Source organism: Acomys russatus, chromosome 19 (genome assembly GCF_903995435.1).
Source record: "Acomys russatus chromosome 19, mAcoRus1.1, whole genome shotgun sequence".
NCBI classification, from domain to species: Eukaryota; Metazoa; Chordata; class Mammalia; order Rodentia; family Muridae; genus Acomys; species Acomys russatus.
In genome coordinates this window covers 12,641,681-12,659,320 of record NC_067155.1, presented here as the reverse complement: position 1 = coordinate 12,659,320, position 17,640 = coordinate 12,641,681, and the positions used below count along the sequence as shown (strand labels likewise).

Genomic DNA, 17,640 nt, shown 5'->3' with positions numbered 1-17,640 from the left:
GTATTAACTGACCAATGATTGTTAATTCAGTTACTTTGATGTGGCTGGTGTGAGTGTGAATGTTTTTTGTCACCCTCCCCTTATCTTGTTGTTGCTGATATAAAATATTTTTCACTGTGTTGTTCCTTGAGTACAGCATCTTCCTTAGATTCATGATTGGTTTTTGTTGTTGTTGTGGTGGTGGTTGTTGTTTTTTTTTGTGTTTGGGGGTTTTTTGTTGTTGTGTCATCATTCTTTCTGTATTTTTTTGTTTTTTTTTTTGTTTTTTCTTTGGGTTTTTTTGTTTTGTTTTGGTTTTGTTTTGCTTCATATTCGTGGGAGGGCTTGATGGTGGTAGGTATTTTTAAAATGTGGTTTCCCATGGAATATCTTCCGTTCTCCCATCTACGGTGATGAAGCTTACTAGATATAAGAGTCCTGGTAGTTATCCTGTAGTTCGTTAGCGTCTAGGTAATAACTGAGCTGCCCTTCTGGCTCTTGGAGGCTCTGTTGAGAAGTCTGGTGTAATTCTAATAGTCTGCCTATGTTTTTTATTTTTGCCCTTATCCTTGGTGCCTTTTAATCTTTCATCTTTTGTTGTGTATATGAGTGTTTTGATAATGTGTGTTGAGGGATTTTTTTTTTTTTTGTTTTTTTTTTTTTTTTGTTTTTTTTGCTTTTTGGTTGTGTGTTTTTTCAGATAGGGTTTCTCTGTAGTGCCTTGGCTGTCCAGTGCTCACTTTGTTATAGCAGGCTGTACTGGAATGCACAGTGATCCCCTGCCTCTGCTTCTCTGATGCTGAGATTGCAGGCAATGTGCCCACCAACCCAGTGAGATTTGTAGTTTGTGGTCCAATATCTTTGGTGATATTTAAGCTTCTTTCAGTTCATAAGTAGTATTTTCTGAGGTTATGAAAATTTTTCATCTGTGCTTTTGTTGAAGACGTTTAACTGGCCTTGTTGCCTGGCCATCTGCATCAGCCTATTTTGTATATTCTTATGTTTGTTCTTTTCAATGGTGTCCACCATTGCCTGCACGTTGTTCTCATAGAAACTTTATAGACCCCTAGCATTTTCGTTTACTGATGTATCAATTTCTTCTATCAGAATTTCTAATGCCTAATGTTCTTCATCCTCCCCAGCTCTTCTATTCTGTTGGTGAGGCGTGTAATCTGTAGTTTTGGTTCTCTTTCCTAGTTTTCCATTTCTAGGATGGCCTCAGTTTCGTGGTGTGTGGTTTTGTTTGTTGTTGTTGTTTGTTGCTGTTTGCTTTTTTTGGGGTTTTTTTTGGTTTTTTTTGGGTTTTTTTTTTTTTTTTTTTTGCTTTTTATGTTTCTTTCAATTTTTAGAGAGATATAATTCATTTCGTCTCCTGTTTGATATTATTAAGTTTCCTTAGTTTCTCTTTGAGGTATTATTCATTTTCCGCTTAAGGGCCGACAGAATTTTTCATAGATTAGATTTTAAGGAGGGTTTCCTGATCTTTTGTTGTCTTACAATATCCCCCCTCGCTTGTTTTAAGTAGGATAACTGGATTCTGATGATGGCATACTGCCTGAATAGTTTATTGAGTGTGAATCTTATCCTGGCCTAATAGCCGTCCGTCTTCCACTGGGTTAGCAGGCTTGATGGAACCTGAGGCAGTAGGCCTCGGGATTTGCGGTAATCTTAAGTCCGGTGGGTGGAATGCAGGCCTCGGTAGTCCCGCAAGAAAGTGGCTATGGTCTTGGGAGTACCTATGACTTGCCCAGCCCGGGAAATAAAGGTTGAGCAGAAGCCTTGGAAAATGCATGATGATATTGTTTGTAATTGCAATAACACCACGTGTGTCCTGTTGCATCTTTCTACTATGGTCAGTAGATACCTGTCTTGTTAAGAGCAGCATTGATATAAAAAGTATACAGATCAGTTCTCATAATAACCTAGTCATAGTTGGCTGTAAAGTAAATGAAGGTAAAAGGTGAATTTAGTGTTGATAAAACACCAAGGAGGAAACAGAATAACACAATAAAGTTGGAAGAGTTGAGTTCCACATCTGGTAGGGGGAAGTTTTTGGGAGGAATCACCTAATAGCAATCGACATAGAGTATAAGCAGGAAATGAGAGCACTAAAGCGAGAGCTATACTGATAACAATGGAGAGTTCTATGTACATGAAACACCAAGTTGCAAAGCACTGAGTTTATGGAGTAAGTTGGATACCTGCATTAATAGGGTAGGAGATGATCACCCACATGAGAACAGCTTGGCTGACCCAATGAACAAAGCTCAGACATACAGACCCCACCTTAAACAAAATACAAAAGTTCCTAAGATCAATCTCTATCTTGCTTCCCAGGTTTTCCAGTTGACAATTTGGATGCCCTCTCACCTCTGCGCACAACATTGAATTAGTGCCTCCCTATGTTGCTAAAGGAGGAAATGTTTCTTCTACAAGTTCACACACCTCCAGGAAGAGTCATGAATTGCCGGGTACAGGGGATTTCTTTGTCAAAAGGGAGATGTCAATTGGTGTGTGGGTTTTCTTCTAGGTCTTTGATTTAATTCAATTGATAGATGTGTCTGTTTTCATGCCAGTAACATGCAGTTTTTATTATTATCCCTTTTTCAAACCACTTGAAATCAAGGATGGTGACATCTTCTAAAGATTGTGCAGGATTGTTTTAGCTATCCTGGGGTTTTTTTTTTTAATATGAAGTTGAGAATTTCTCTTTTGAGGATACAAAGAAATGTGTTGGTATTTTGATGAGAATTGTATTGAATATATAGATTGCCCTTGGTTAGAAGACCATTTTTACTATGTTAATCCCACCAGTACATGAGCATCAGAGATTTTTTCATTTTCTGATATCTTCTTCAATTTCTTTCTTCCAGGACTTCAAGGTATTGTCATACAGATTTGTCACTTGCTTGGTTCGAGTTACACAAAGATATTTAATAATTTTCATTTCTATTGTGAAGGGATTTTCCCAGTTTCTTTCTCAGATATTTGTCATTTATATACAGGAGGGCTATCGATTTCTTGTGTTAAGTTTGCATCCAGCCACTTTGCTGGAGGTGTTTATCAGCTGTAGGTGTTCTGTGGTAAAATTTTGGGGGTCACTTATGTATACTTTCATATCATCTGTGAATAGTGATACTTTGACTTTTTCTTTCCAAATTCTATCCCCTTGATCTCCTTTAGTTGTCTATAACTCGAGCTAAAACATTCAGTGCTGTGATTAGATATGGAGAGTGTGGACAGATTTCTCTTCTTCCTGCTTATAGTGGAATTGCTTTGAGTTTCTCTCCATTTAATTTAGTGTTAGTTATTAGCTTGATTATATTTTCTTTATTGTGTTTACGTGCTCTTTGTATCTCTGATCTCTTTAAGATTTTATCATGAAGGTGTGTTGGATTTTGTCAAAGGTTTTTCAACATCTAATGAGATGACTATGTGATTTTTACTTTTAGTTTGTTTATATAGTGGATGGCATTGATAGATATTCAAATGTTAAATCCCCTGCCTCCCTGGGATGAAGCTTTATTGATCATGGTAGATAATATCTTTCATGTGTTCTTGGATTTGTTTTGTGAATATTTTATTGAGTAGTTTTGCATCGATGGTCATGGAAGATATTGGTCTGGAATTTTCTGTCTTATTTGAATCCTTGTGTGGTTTAGCTATCAGGGTGACTAACTTCATAGAATGAACTTGAAAATGTCCCATTTGTTTCTATCTTGTGCAATATTTTGACAATTAATTTTTTGAAAATCTGGAAGAATTCTTCTCTAAAAACATCTGGCCCTGCCCTTTTATTTTGGTTGGGAGATATTTTAAACACTACTTCTATTACTTCTGGTGTTATAGGACTATTTCAATCTTTATTTCACTTTGGTAATGGTATCTATCTAAAAATTTGTCCATTTTGTTCAGATTTCCAGATTTTGTGAATTACAGGTTTGTCGCATAAGACCTAATGATTCTCTGGATTTCCTCCATGTGTGTTGTATATCCCCTTCATTTCTGATTTTGTTCATTTAGATGCTGTCTCTTTGCCTCTTAATTAGTTGGGCTAAGTGGTTATCTATCTTGTTGAAATTATTAAAGAACCATCTTTTTCTTGTTGATCCTTTGCATTGTTCTCTTTGGTTCTATATTACTAAATCAGCCATGAGTTTGATTATTTGCTGCCATCACTCCTCTTGGTTGTGGTTTTTTGTTGTTGTTTGTTGTTTGGAGCTCAGGTGGGCTGTTAAGTCACAAGTGTGGGATCTCTCCACTGTCTTTACGAAGGTGCTTAGTGCTATGAGCTTTCCTGTTCTGGCTCCATTTACTGTATGCCATAGATTTGGGTGTGCTATGCCCTCATTTTCATTGAATTCTAGAACTTCTTTAATTTCTTTCTTTTTTCCGAACTAATGATTGTTGAGCATACACTTATACAGTTTCCATGGTCTTTTAGGGTTTTTGTTGTTTCTATTGTTGTTGAAGTCCAGATTTTATCCATGGTGGTCTGATAAGATGAGAGGAATTATTTCAGTTTTTTTGTATCAGTTGAAGTTTGTTTTGTGATCATATATATTCTCAATTTTGATGAAGGTTCCATGAGCTGCTAAAAAGAGTGTTGAAGTCTCCTACTATTAATGAGTGTGGTGCATTGTGTGATTTAGGATTTAGTAATGCTTCTTTGGAGAATGTGTGTGCCCTTGCATTTGGGGCATAGATGCTCAGAATTGAGACATTATCTTGGTGGATTTTTCCTTTGATGAGTATGAAGTGTCCTTTCCTATCTCTTTTGATTAATATTGATTGAAAGTCTATTATGTTATATAGAGAATGGGTATTCCATCTTACTTCTTGTAAATTTGCTTGGAAATTTTCTCAGCCCTTTATCCTGATGTAATGTTTATCTTTGTTGCTGAGGTGTGTTTCTTGTATGCAGAAAAGGATGAAAGCTTGTTTTCTCAGCCATTCTCTTAGCCCATGTCTTTTTATTGGGGAATTGAACCCAGTGATTTTGAGAAGTATTAATGACAAATGATTGTTAATTCATGTTACTTTGATGTTGCTGGTGTGAGTGTGAATGTTTTTGTACCTCCCTATCTTGTTTTTGCTGATATAAAATCATATTTTTCCTGTGTTTTCTTGAGTACAGCTAATCTCCTTAGATTCATTTTGTTTTTGTTGTTGTGGTGGTGGTGGTGGTGTTTTTTTTGGTTTGGGGGTTTTTTTGTTGTTGTCTCATTTCTGTATTTTTTCTTTTTTGGGGTTTTTGTTTTGTTTTGTTTTGTTTTTGCTTCTAGTATTTTCTGTAGGGCTGTATTTGTGGTAGGTATTTTTTAAATTTGGTTTTCCATGGAATATCTTCGTTCTCCATCTACGGTGAATGAAAGGCTTACTAGATATAGGAGTCTGGGCTAGTATCTGTATTCTGTTAGCGTCTAGGTGATAACTGAGCTTGCCCTTCTGGCTCTTGGAGTCTCTGTTGAGAAGTCTGGTGTAATTCTAATAGTCTGCCTATGTATGTTATTTTTGCCCTTATCCTGTGTGCCTTTTAATCTTCATTCTTTGTTGTGTATATTTAGTGTTTTGATAATTATGTGTTGAGGGATTTTTTTTTTTTTTTTTTTTTTTTTTTTTTTTGCTTTTTGGTTTTTGTTTTTTCAAGATAGGGTTTCTCTGTATTGCCTTGGCTGTCCAGTGCTCACTTTGTAGAGCAGGCTGTCCTTGAATTCACAGTGATCCACCTGCCTCTGCTTCTCTGAGTGCTGAGATTGCAGGCATGTGCCACCAACCCAGTGAGGATTGTATTTTTGGTCCAATATCTTTGGTGATATTTAAGCTTCTTTCATGTTCATAAGTATTTTTTTCTTTAGGTTATGAAAATTTTCATCTGTGATTTTGTTGAAGACGTTTACTGGGCCTTTTTGCTGGCCATCTCATTCATCTATTTGTATTATTCTTATGTTTGGTCTTTTCATGGTGTCCAACATTGCCTGCACGTTTTCTAATAGAAACTTTATAGACCTAGCATTTTCTTTTACTGATGTATCAATTTCTTCTATCATATTTTCTATGCCTAATGTTCTCTCTCCCATCTCTTCTATTCTGTTGGTGATGCTTGTATCTGTAGTTCTTGTTCTCTTTCCTAGGTTTCCATTTCTAGGATTGCCTCAGTTTGTGTGTGTGGTTTTGTTGTTGTTGTTGTTGTTGCTGTTTGCTTTTTTGGGTTTTTTGGTTTTTTGGGTTTTTTTTTTTTTTTTTTTTTTGCTTTTATGTTCATTTTCAATTTTTAGAGAGATATATTCATTTCCTTCTCCTGTTTGATTATAATTTCCTGAGTTTCTTTGAGGTATTTATTCATTTCCTGCTTAAGGGCCTCCATAATTTTCATAAGATTAGATTTAAGGAGGTTTTCTTGATCTTTTGTTGTCTTACAATATCCCTCGCTTGTTTTAGTAGGATAACTGGATTCTGATGATGGCATACTGCACTGAATTTTCTTGAGTGTGATCTTATTCTGGCCTATAGCCATCCGTCTTCCACTGGTGTTAGCAGGCTTGATGGAACCTGAAGGCAGTAGGCCTCTGGGATTGCAGGTAGATCTGTAAGTCTGTGGTGGATGCAGGCCTCTGGTAGTCCCACAAGAAAGTGGCTATGGTCTTGGTAGTACCTAATGACTGCCAGCCCTGGAAATAAAGGTTGAGCAGAGCCTTGGGAAAATGGCATGCTGATAATTGTTTGTATTGCAAGACACCACGTTTTGTTCCTTTTCATCTACTTAATGGTCAGTAGAATACCTGTCTTTTTAAGAGCAGCATTTATAAAAAGTATACAGATCAGTTCTCATAATAACCTAGTCATAGTTGGCTTAAAGTAAATGAAGGTAAAAGGTGAAGTGTAGTGTTGATAAAAACACAAGAGGAACAGAATAACAACAATAAGAGTTGGAGAGTGAAGTTCCACATCTGGTAGGGAGGGAAGTTTTGGAGGAATCACCTAATATCAATCTACATAGAGTATAAGCAGGGAAATGAGAGCACTAAGCGAGAGCTATACTGATACACAAGGGAGAGTTCTATGTACATGAAACACCAAGTGCAAAGACACTGAGTTTATGGAAGTAATTTGGAGACCTGCATTAAGTAGGGTAGGTAGATGATCACCCACACAGCTTGGCTGACCAATGAACACATCTCAGGACACAGAGCCCCACCTTAAACAAATACAAAAGTTCTAAGATCAATCTCTATCTTGCCTTCCAGGTTTCCATTTGACATTTGGATGCCCTCTCACCTCTGCTCAGCCCAGCATTGAATTAGTGCCTCCCTATGTTGCTAAAGGAGGAAATGTTCTTCTACAAGTTCACAACCTCCCAGAGAAGATTCATGAAATTTCCTGGTACAGGGGGATAGCTGTGTTGATCCACAAAGAGGTTTTTCGATACATAATAGCCAAGAATTCAATTGTGGAGGGACCTGCACACAGTGGTAGAGAGACCATGTACAGCAATGGATCCTTGCTAATCCACAATGTTACTGGGAATGACACAGGATACTATACCCTAGGAACTCTGAATGCAGATGTGAAAGGTGAAGCTGTGCATGTACAACTCCTGGTGGGTGGTAAGTGATTGTCTGTGATCAGTCAGTGCTGGGTGGAATGTAAACACATAGGACTGTCACACCTGGCAAGTGAGCTCTCTTCCTCTGCACTGTGTCTCCATGTTGGAGTTTGAGCACTTAGTGCTGTACATGCATGGTGGAGAAAGGTGACATAGATTAGACTACTTTTCTGATCCAATTTTCATAGATGACAGAGAGAGAGTGATCCTGAAATGTGTTTTGCCAGGGCTGGAGTTTTACTATTGCAGTCAACAGGGAACAATGGTTTTCAGCCATCCATATTTCATGGGAAATGAAATAGTGCCCTGATTTGAGAGCCTTTGCTGAGAAAAATAACGTGAACACCTTGGGAGACTTGGCATAAACAGCAGAGGTGACCATGTCACCAGGCCACGAGCCAATTGTCCATATCAGCTTATGAGACCTCACAGGAAGTTCAGGGTACCCATGGAAAGAACAGATGACATAAGTCCTGCTATCAAGTGCTCGTCCTCTGAAGTCCAGCCATGGAAACTCTCTCCTGTATCCAAAGAGTAAGAGGCATTGCTATTCCTGACAGCTCCAAGACATAAGTGTCAGTCATCCTATTGATCAACAGAAAGTACTATTAGCTCACGGTCAAACATTGAGAATCTCATTTACTGGAGAAGATGAAAGAAATACACACATGGAAGTCTCTCCCAGAAGGACAGTTTGGCATATTTGCTGTTTCCTGCAGTGCAGAAAAGTACTAAGGGACTCTGTTCAACATTTCTCCACTGTAGCATCTTGAGTTGGGGATGGAGTGACGACAGTGAAATTGCCGATCTAAGGACAGAGGCATCCCTAAAAAGTCAGGGTGGAAGTGTACAGATCTAAACTATGTCTCAGCCCACAAAGGAGGGTGGAATTCATGGTCCTCACTGAAATCCTCCACCACAGAGTGAGCTCCCTCTTCTCCGGGCCTTAGGTGACCTTCTGCTGTACACACAGAAAATCGATCTCCTGATACAAAAACTGATCCTGAATGTTTGTCCTGGAGCAGACTATGAATGGTAACACTAGTGATAATAGATAAGTGTCCTATCCCTGGTGTCACCCAGCTGGTCTATTTCCAGCCCTCACAGATATCTCTGCCACCTTCCGAAATTTGAGAACATGATGATTACTTGGTGCCCAGTGGAGTTTCTGTGTCACCAAGGATGCATAGGGAGCACAGAGTGCCCTTCTTGGTTGTGAGAGAGCCAAGGCCAGCCAAAGCAGGGGTCAGCCCTGGGGTGAGATGTTGGATTGTGGCTCACAGTGGTGCTTGTCAGCCTATTGCTTGCTGTTTAGACTGGAGACTAAAAAAAATTGGCCTGGATAGGACAGTGAAGGGTCTCAAAAAGGAAAGGCATATCTGCCAGGTCCCAGGACCTGAGGTAAATGCTCAGCTCCTTCATGTTGAAGAGAACTCTCTGCCTCCTCACGGTTGTCCCTTGCAACACACAGAAATACTGCGGCATGCACCCACCCATATGCACGTCTATGCAGAAATTCATGTTGTTCACTCCTGCATGTATTCACATACATTTGTAATAGATATCAATGTAAAACAATTAAATCAAAGTCATGTATTGACTTATCTCAAAGCTGAGTCTTTTCATAAGTAAGATCCTGCGCAAGCTGGACCTTAGGACCATCAGTTTCTCATTAATTTTTGTTCATTCTCTCATTCATTCCTCAGGAGTATCTGAGTTTTTTCTAGGCACCATTTTTTCCCACAAAAATATTTAAGAATGAGAATGATCCTCACAAGTCTCTATTCCATGTAGACTGGAAGAGAAGCCTGTGGAGGAAGCTAGAAGATGAAGTCATGTGGGTACTGTAGCCATTAAAGGAAAACAAAAACAACAACAACTACTACTACTACTATTACTACAAGATTTAGAGAACCCAGAGACAAAGTCTATGACCAAGGACATCAGTGAGGCATCACCCCACCACCAATTTACACTGAGTGTGAACAGGGATCAAAATGCAGTAGGCCAGGGGCATGTTGACACCTGAGGAGAGAGCGCCATACAGATTAAATGACAAGTGCAGGTATTGTGCTGACCTCCACCGAGTAGGACAGGACCCTCACCTACACACCTCTGCAGACCAATAGACACGTCTGCTCAGGTCACAGGGCTCCATCTTTGCTGAATAAAAGGGTCCCAATACTGATGGATGTATCTGTTACCTTCTAGCCTCCTTTTTGCCCTGTGGACGCTCTCCCACCTCTACTCACTTCAGCATTGAATCGGTGCCACCCAGTGTTGCTGAAGGGGGAAGTGTTCTTCTACTTGTTCACAATCTCCCAAGGAATCTTCAAATGCTTTTCTGGTACAAAGGGTTGGTAATGATCAAGAACCAAGAGGTTTCTCAGTATATAATAGCAAATAATTCAAGTGTGGATGGACCTGCACACAGCGGTAGAGAGACATTGTACAGCAATGGATCCCTGCTGATCCACACTGTCACCAAGATTGACACTGGATTCTACACCCTGCGCACCCTGGGCACAGATCTGAAAGAGCAAGTGAGGCATGTGCAACTCCATGTGGATGGTAAGTGATTGTCTGTGATCAGTCAGTGCTGGGTGAGGCTCTGAAACACAGTGCTGTGTCTTCTGGTCTTGGAATACTGTCTCATGTTAAGATGTGAGGACTTAGAGCAAGACACACATGATGGAGACAAATGGGCATAGATCAGACTCCGTTGTCTGGCTCTCTCCTGCATCAATTAATATCTGGAAGGAAATGAACTCAGCCTAGAATGTCAGACTGTATCCAGGCTTGTGGGAATCTCAATGCATATTTTGCTCAGAAAGACCCTGTGGGCATCAGGCAGGGGCTGGTTGGAGAAAACTATGGCATCCTAGGAGTATAGCGACTAGGAAACCCTGGATGACTCATCCACCCTAGGTTCAATTTCTAGTAACTCTAGGGAGCATTTTTCCAGGGCTGGACTATTAGTTAATTCTTCTCGGTGCCAACAGGGGACAATGGTGTTGCCTATCCTCGTCAGACTGCTGTGTTATTATTCTCCAAATGTGAGGGTCATAAAGAAAACCCATGAATTGTTTCAGAGAGCATGGAGGAGTGCTGTTTATTGGATTGCTCCTCATTACATGCTTAGCCTTGATTCTTGTAGCCCCAGAATTCCTTAGGATAGGAGTGGAACTTCTTGCATTAAACTGGCCCCTCCCATATCAATCAGTGGTGACATTTTTAATTGATGCTCCATCTTTCAAATCTACTCTTTTTCTTTCAAAGTTTGGTATTTTTAGACAATTTCTCTGTGTAGCCTTGGCTTTCCTTCCCTCACTTTGTAGAGCAGGCTGACCTCAAACTCACAGAGATCTGCCTGGCTTTGCCCCGCTGAGTGCTGGCATTAAAGTGGGTGTCTCTTTGCCTAGCTTCAGACCTACTCTTGCTTGTGTGAAGCCCTCATAATGCCAGTCATAATAGCTCCTGAGCTTTTTCCAAGACTTGAGCCTGCCACACAAACCAGACTGATCCCTGCACACACCCATACTGACCTATGTGCTGTAGGGCAGAGCAGCCAGAACACCTAGATAGTGGAGTCACGTGTTGGCTGGGGGCACAAAGGAAACCAAAGAAAAGTCAGAGAATGAAGATGAGTCTGTGGAGGAAAATTCAGAGGAGTCATAATCTCAACCTACAGTGTGCATGAATGTGTGCAGTGTCTGGCAGCCATGGAGACACTGAGGAGAGAAATCCATGAAGAAGAGATGACACATTCCAGGTCACTGGGGGAATGAAGGATTTCATGTTGCTGACTTCCTCCATGTGAGATAGATTCATCTACATTTTTATCTCTAGGCTGAGTGATGAGTCAATTCATCATGTCAGGATGGAGGTCGTCATCGCTCCACCAAATCCAATGATTCCATGTGATGTGTTTTTCTCCTTTCCCTTCCAGCCTCGCTTTCTACTTGCTGTAACCCTATCACCTCTGCCCCACTCGTGATCAATCAAGTGCCACAGATTGTTGATGAAGGGGAAAGCGTTCTTCTCCAGGTTGATAATCTGCCACAAGATCTGCATGCATTTTCCTGGTACAAATCTGCATATAGAAGCCCACTTTTAAAAATTGTACTGTATACCTCATCCATGAATTCCATCATGAGGGGCCCTGCACACAGCAGAAGAATGACAGTGTACACCAACGGATCCCTGCTCTTCCAGAAAGTGACTGAGAATGATGCAGGATTCTACACACTAGAAATTGTAAACAGAGGGTTCAAAGTTACAACAACACATGCACAACTTCATATAAGTAAGTGGTTTCTAGGGTATGGGTATGCTGTATTCTGTTTTATACAGTGAACCATGAGGTGTCTCGTCACTGCCGGTTCTCTCTCTCTCTCTCTCTCTCTTTCTCTCTCTCTCTCTCTCTCTCTCTCTCTCTCTCTCTCTCTCTCTCTCTCTCTTGCTCTCTCTCTCTCTCATTCTCTCTCTCTCTCTCCTCTCTCTCTCTCTCTCTCTCTCTCTCTCTCTCTCTCTCTCTCTTGTTCTCTCTCCCCCTCTCTGCACCACTTCTCCACACTGGGGACTGTACACGTACTGCAGGACACACATGAGGTGGACCAACAGCATTAGATCAAGACCCCTTACCTATCCTGGGGAAAACCTAGGCCAAGAATGTCAGACTCAGCCCACATACTTGGGTCACTCACTGTGCCCATGGACTTGAAAAAGTCACTGGGAGACAGGCAGGCCCTCGCTGAGGAAGGCCAGGGTCCTCTCAAAGAGCAAATCTCTATGCCTGGCTTGATTTCAGATGACGATGAAGCTTTATCTCACTGCTTGGTCTTACTTCCTATCGGAGCTGACATAGGACAAGCCTTTATTGACCTGTGGAACCAGCCAGCACACTGTCATGAAAGCCATAATAACAGTAGGTCCTCTGGTCATCTTCTCCTGTGACTCAGCAGGGAGATTAGGTGGGCAGGTGCCCACGCTATTAAATTACTGTTTTGACGAACTCATGAGACTGCACAGGAGGGTCAGGTTCTCCACGTGGTGAGAAAAAGGCAAAAGTCCTCCTTGCAAGTGATTGTTTTAGGGGCCAGCTCTGGAAATCTCTCTTGCAGGTAGCTGGTAACAGAGGTGCTGATCCAGACAGCTCCATGACCCGAGGTGCAGCTCCCCCTGTAATCACTAGGAGGCTATAGAAGGACACCCAATCACCACCTAGAAAATTATTTTCAGAAGCTAGGAGATTAATTGTAGCCTGGCTTCCACCCCTACACCTACAGGCCTGAGGTCTCAGGCTCAATCTTCTCAGAGCTACTGGCTGCTCCTGGGATTCTAAACAGTACCACCCTACCAGAGGTTCCTGTGTAGTCACACTTCTCTCCTGGCACCTCCCATGGAGAAATGTAGACAGAGAACATCTGCATCCCAGGAGGGGCATGGGCTGACCCAATGCATGGTCCAGCAAGCACAAGAAGGTGGAGGGTCCCCATGAAAGTATTCCAAGGCAGATAGAGTCTGTATCCTCTCTTCAGGACTCAGATCACCTCCTGCTTCACACCCACAAGCACAACTCCTGGACTCATGAAGCTCCTGGGCTTCATGACAATGCACTCTGACTGGTAGGAACAGCTTTTTCCCTTTGCCATTGCATCACTTGGCTTGTCTCTTTCCAGCCATGTCACCTTTCTGCAGGTCGTTCACAACGCAGGGCAGACTAGGTGCCCTCACATGGTTCTGTGTTATAAAGGATATGTTAGAAGAACACAGAGATGGCAGCCCTCTGGTGAGCTGTTGCTTTCCTAGGGCACAGAGATGGCCATCAGCCTTCTTGCTTGTATGTGAGCCTGAGGATTGAAACATTTCTCTCTCTCTCTCTCTCTCTCTCTCTCTCTCTCTCTCTCTCTCTCTCTCTCTCTCTCACTCACTCACTCACTCTCCCTCATATACTTAATTATCCATTCTATCTATCTACCTATCATGTATTTATCTTCTATCTACCTATCATTTATCTATCTATCTGTCAAATGGGACAACAGACAGAAATATGTGTAGAAGGTCAGAGATGGCTCTAGGACACCAGCCTTGACAACTGTCAGCATTACTCTGGTAAGGGCTCCTGCCTGGCGGGAGGCTCATCTCAGGAAGAGGAAGACAGTAGAGCTTGGGGATAGGGGTAGATCAAATGCTGTTCTTCACAGACCGGGGGGCGGGTGCAGAGCAATTAATACGTGCCTAGACGACACATTATGTACTTCTTTGCAAAGGGCACAGATTATGGTAGTGGATTCTGTTGACCCCCCCAACACGGACAACATTGCCAGATGGTAGGAGAGGAGGAGGGGATCTCATAGCTTGGGAGAATGATAGAAAACTCTTTTAAGTTGTTCTCTGAAAACCACCTAGGTGCTGTGATAAGCACCCACACATCACAAAGGTTTGCATAAATATTTTTTTAATTTTTAAATTTTATTTTATCAATTTACTCATATTACATCTCAATGGTTATCCCATCCCTTGTATCCTCCCATTCCTCCCTCCCTCCCATTTTCCCCTTACTCCCTTCCCTTATGTCTGTGATTAAGGGGGCCTCCTCCCCTTTATATGCTCATAGGGTATCAAGCCTCTTCTTGGTAGCCTGCTATCCTTCCAAACCTTAAAAAACACATATATTCATACCCACAAACACACACACACACACACACACACACACACACACACACACACACACATACACACACTCCCCACAAATTAAATAGTTAATGTGAGCTGGAAGTTTAAGCAGTGTCAGTATTTCAGATATGAGAATTTCATTAACACCTGGACTTGCAAAAACAGGGACTTTCATTCACCACCCACTTTTTTGTGTGTTTTGAGGCAGGGAATTCTCTTTGTAGCCCTGGCTGTCCATGATAGCCTTGAACTTGCAAAGGCCTGCCTGCCTCTGCCTCCTGAGTGCTGTGATTAAAGGTGTGTGCCATCATGCCCTCTGACCACCCACATGTATCTGAGCCTGTCCAAGCTCTGGACCATCCAGAAGCATTGAAGTAGTTTTTCCTACAAGACGCTAGCTTTAGTGGACTGGAAGACAGAGAATAAATCTCTCAATGAAGTGACATCAGAGTTCGTTGGAACAAGGAAAGCAGAAGGTGGAAGAGGTCAAAAGGTGAAGACTGGGGGTCTGTAGAGGAATAAGAGGTCAAGGAAGGCGCCCCCTCCCACTTTTCCCTAGTGTGAGCAGGCATGTGAGGACACTAATGGTAGACACTTCATGAAGAGAGATTTCAACATAGAGGAAGTGACATGATCAGCCGCATCAAAATGTTATTTGTTTACTTCCTCTGATTAGACAGACACTCCCAACCACTTCCTCTGAGTGATGGATCTAGGCTTTCAGGACCCAGGGCCCATCTTTTCAACAACGATAAAAGTCTCAATATTGATAAAAATCTATGTCTTTTCCCTTCTATCCTCCTTTTAGACTGTATTCACCCTTCCACCACTGGCCAGCTCATTATCAAACCGGTGCCTCTCAACATTGTTGATGGGAGCAACGCTCTCCTGATTGTTCATAATATGCCAGAGAAAATTCGAGCCTTTTACTGGTACAAATGGGTAGGCATTCTCTACAAAAATTTAATTTCAGGGGATGAAATAACCACAAATAAGAGAATAATGGGACCTGCATATAGCGGTAGAGAGACAATGTACCCCAATGGTTCACTGCTACTGCAAAATGTCACCCAGGAGGACACTGGATTCTACACCCTACGAACTTTAAATATGCAGTATGAAGATCAGGAGACACATGCACAAATCCACATATACAGTAAGTGATTCTCTGTGACATCTGGGTGCTGGTAGGGTTGATTTCCCTTTGCACAAACAGGACTCCCAAGTGTGGACTATGCCTGCCTCCCCTCTACTTTGTGTCTCTACATTGGTGTTTGAGCACTCATTACAGGACTCACAACGAGTAGAAATATTGAAATAGATAAGAATACCTCACCTGACTCCATCTGCAGAAGAGGATGTGTGTTGGGTAACTCAGCCAAAGGGCTCCAGTTAGCCTCAGACTCTAGGGGCTCTCACCACAAACATGGCCCTGAGAAAGCTTCTATAAGAGTCAGGCAGGGAATAGAGGTGAGAACCATGGTTTCATTATTATTAAGTAACTATCAGGAAGTCACGGGTCGAGGTCTCTGTCCCAGTCTCAACTCTAGCTGTGCCTAGTGATCACCACTTAAGAGCTAGAATCGGACTTCCTGTTAGAGCTGACAGGGAACAAGGCTTTGTTGACTGTCCAAGTCCCATAGAGTGTGGGTGCAGCTGTGCACTGCCCAAACAGCTGTAGTTATGTAGGTCACCTGGGTATCTCTTTTTCTTGAGTCTCAGTGGAGAGGTAACAGGTCATAAACCAACTGATCTGATGGGCTTAGAAGACTTATAGGAAAGATATGTTGTCAAGGAGAGGAGCAGAGGAGACAGTTCTCCAGGAAGCTCCTTGTTCAGGTTCAGCCCAGGGAATTCTTTTCTGCAGGTAAATGGTAACGGACCTTGCTAATTTGAGCAGGCGCCCCCATCCCAAGGTCAGGCTGTTGCTCATATCTAAGTATAACTCACGGACACAGCAACGATTGTGTACAATGTGTTCAAGTACAGGGAACTGAGGCACATCAGTCTCTGTGTCAGAATCAGAGTCACATAGGCTGTGGGAGGCAGTTCCAGCACAGAAGAAATTTGTCGGTTGTCACAGTCCCAATGTCTCCACCCTGGAAGCTCTTTTAGGTGTCTGTTTACTATAGAGCAGTTGGTTGATCTCTGAAGGATGATTGTCATTTGGTCCCCTCCTCTGTTTCTTCACAGAGCCTGTGACACAGCCCTTTATTCAGGTCACCAACACCAGAGTCAGAGTACAGAGCTCTGTCGTCCTCACTTGTGTCTCACCCGACACTGGAATCTCGATCCAGTGGTTCTTCAATGACCAGAATCTGAAGCTCACAGAAAGGATGACACAGTCCTCGACAAAGTGCCAGCTCACCATAGATCCTGTGAGGATGGAGGATGCTGGAGAGTATCAGTGTGAGGCCTCCAACCCAGTCAGTTTTATGACCAGTTTCCGAGTCACCCTGGATGTTGTGAATGAGTGATTCCTCCTCTAATCCTACAGCAGATTGGGGGTGGTACTTTGTCAACTAGAACAAAAATTTGAAAAAAGTTACATCATAGAAATTGTTAGGTACCACTCAGGTATAGTCAGCATGTTAAGTAACACCTGTGATCCTGAGATAAACATGTACAACAACCAGTCAGGACATAAAGACAGATTCAGTTTCCAAAGGGGGAAAATACATCAATATAGTAGAGACTTTCAAAGGCATTAAGAACTTAGTTTGTCGATCAAACATATAGCCAACCCTCAGAATGTATGAGAACTCATTTCAGGAGCACCAAACTTCTGTTTCTTCTGAGGCCCCTGTGAACGTGCTACAATATTTTCATAGAGATAAACACATTTTATATACTTAAGCATATTCTATGAATAACTGACTCACACAGGACTGATGCTGCCAAGACACCAGTTATCCATGTGAGATGAGGGAAGGTACTGTTCATCTTTTCCACTAGACATAACTAGAATCTAAATGGTTTTGATGCACAGTTTGTTTGATTCACAGATGTAAAATTGATCACAAAGGTATGACTGGACTCTATTCTGACAGTGGCTTTCACAATGTGAAGTTGTACAAAATTCTTTTTCCTGTTAACAATTCTTGAGACATATATGGGATTTTCCACTTTGGTCATATCTATCTGGGCAATTAAGTGGCACAAAGTATACTCATATTGCCATTTGCCATCAACATTGTCCACTCTCAAATCCTTTTTAAACACATCACTGTGTAAATCCATCTACTTCTGTCTCTATGTATGTAAAAAACAGAGCTTCTACTTGTGCAATATAAGTTTACTGAAGTACAACTCAGGAGGGTGTGTTTGCTCATGAGTTCCAGAAACTTCTCTAGATTCTTTAAGACTGTCTACAAAAA

General features: G+C 41.7%; 1 protein-coding gene across 1 annotated transcript in view; it reads left to right on the top strand.

Moving 5' to 3' along the window:
• Nucleotides 1-16,740, top strand: part of LOC127203199 (carcinoembryonic antigen-related cell adhesion molecule 3-like) — a 30,833-nt gene extending 14,093 nt beyond the window's left edge. Inside the window, exons 5-10 of the mRNA XM_051161995.1 lie at nt 1,577-1,641; nt 7,227-7,586; nt 9,797-10,156; nt 11,535-11,891; nt 15,072-15,419; nt 16,457-16,740. Coding sequence (XP_051017952.1) covers nt 1,577-1,641; nt 7,227-7,586; nt 9,797-10,156; nt 11,535-11,891; nt 15,072-15,419; nt 16,457-16,740 — 1,774 coding nt within the window. The remainder of the gene's footprint in view (nt 1-1,576; nt 1,642-7,226; nt 7,587-9,796; nt 10,157-11,534; nt 11,892-15,071; nt 15,420-16,456) is intronic.
• The last annotated feature ends 900 nt before the right edge of the window (nt 16,741-17,640 follow it).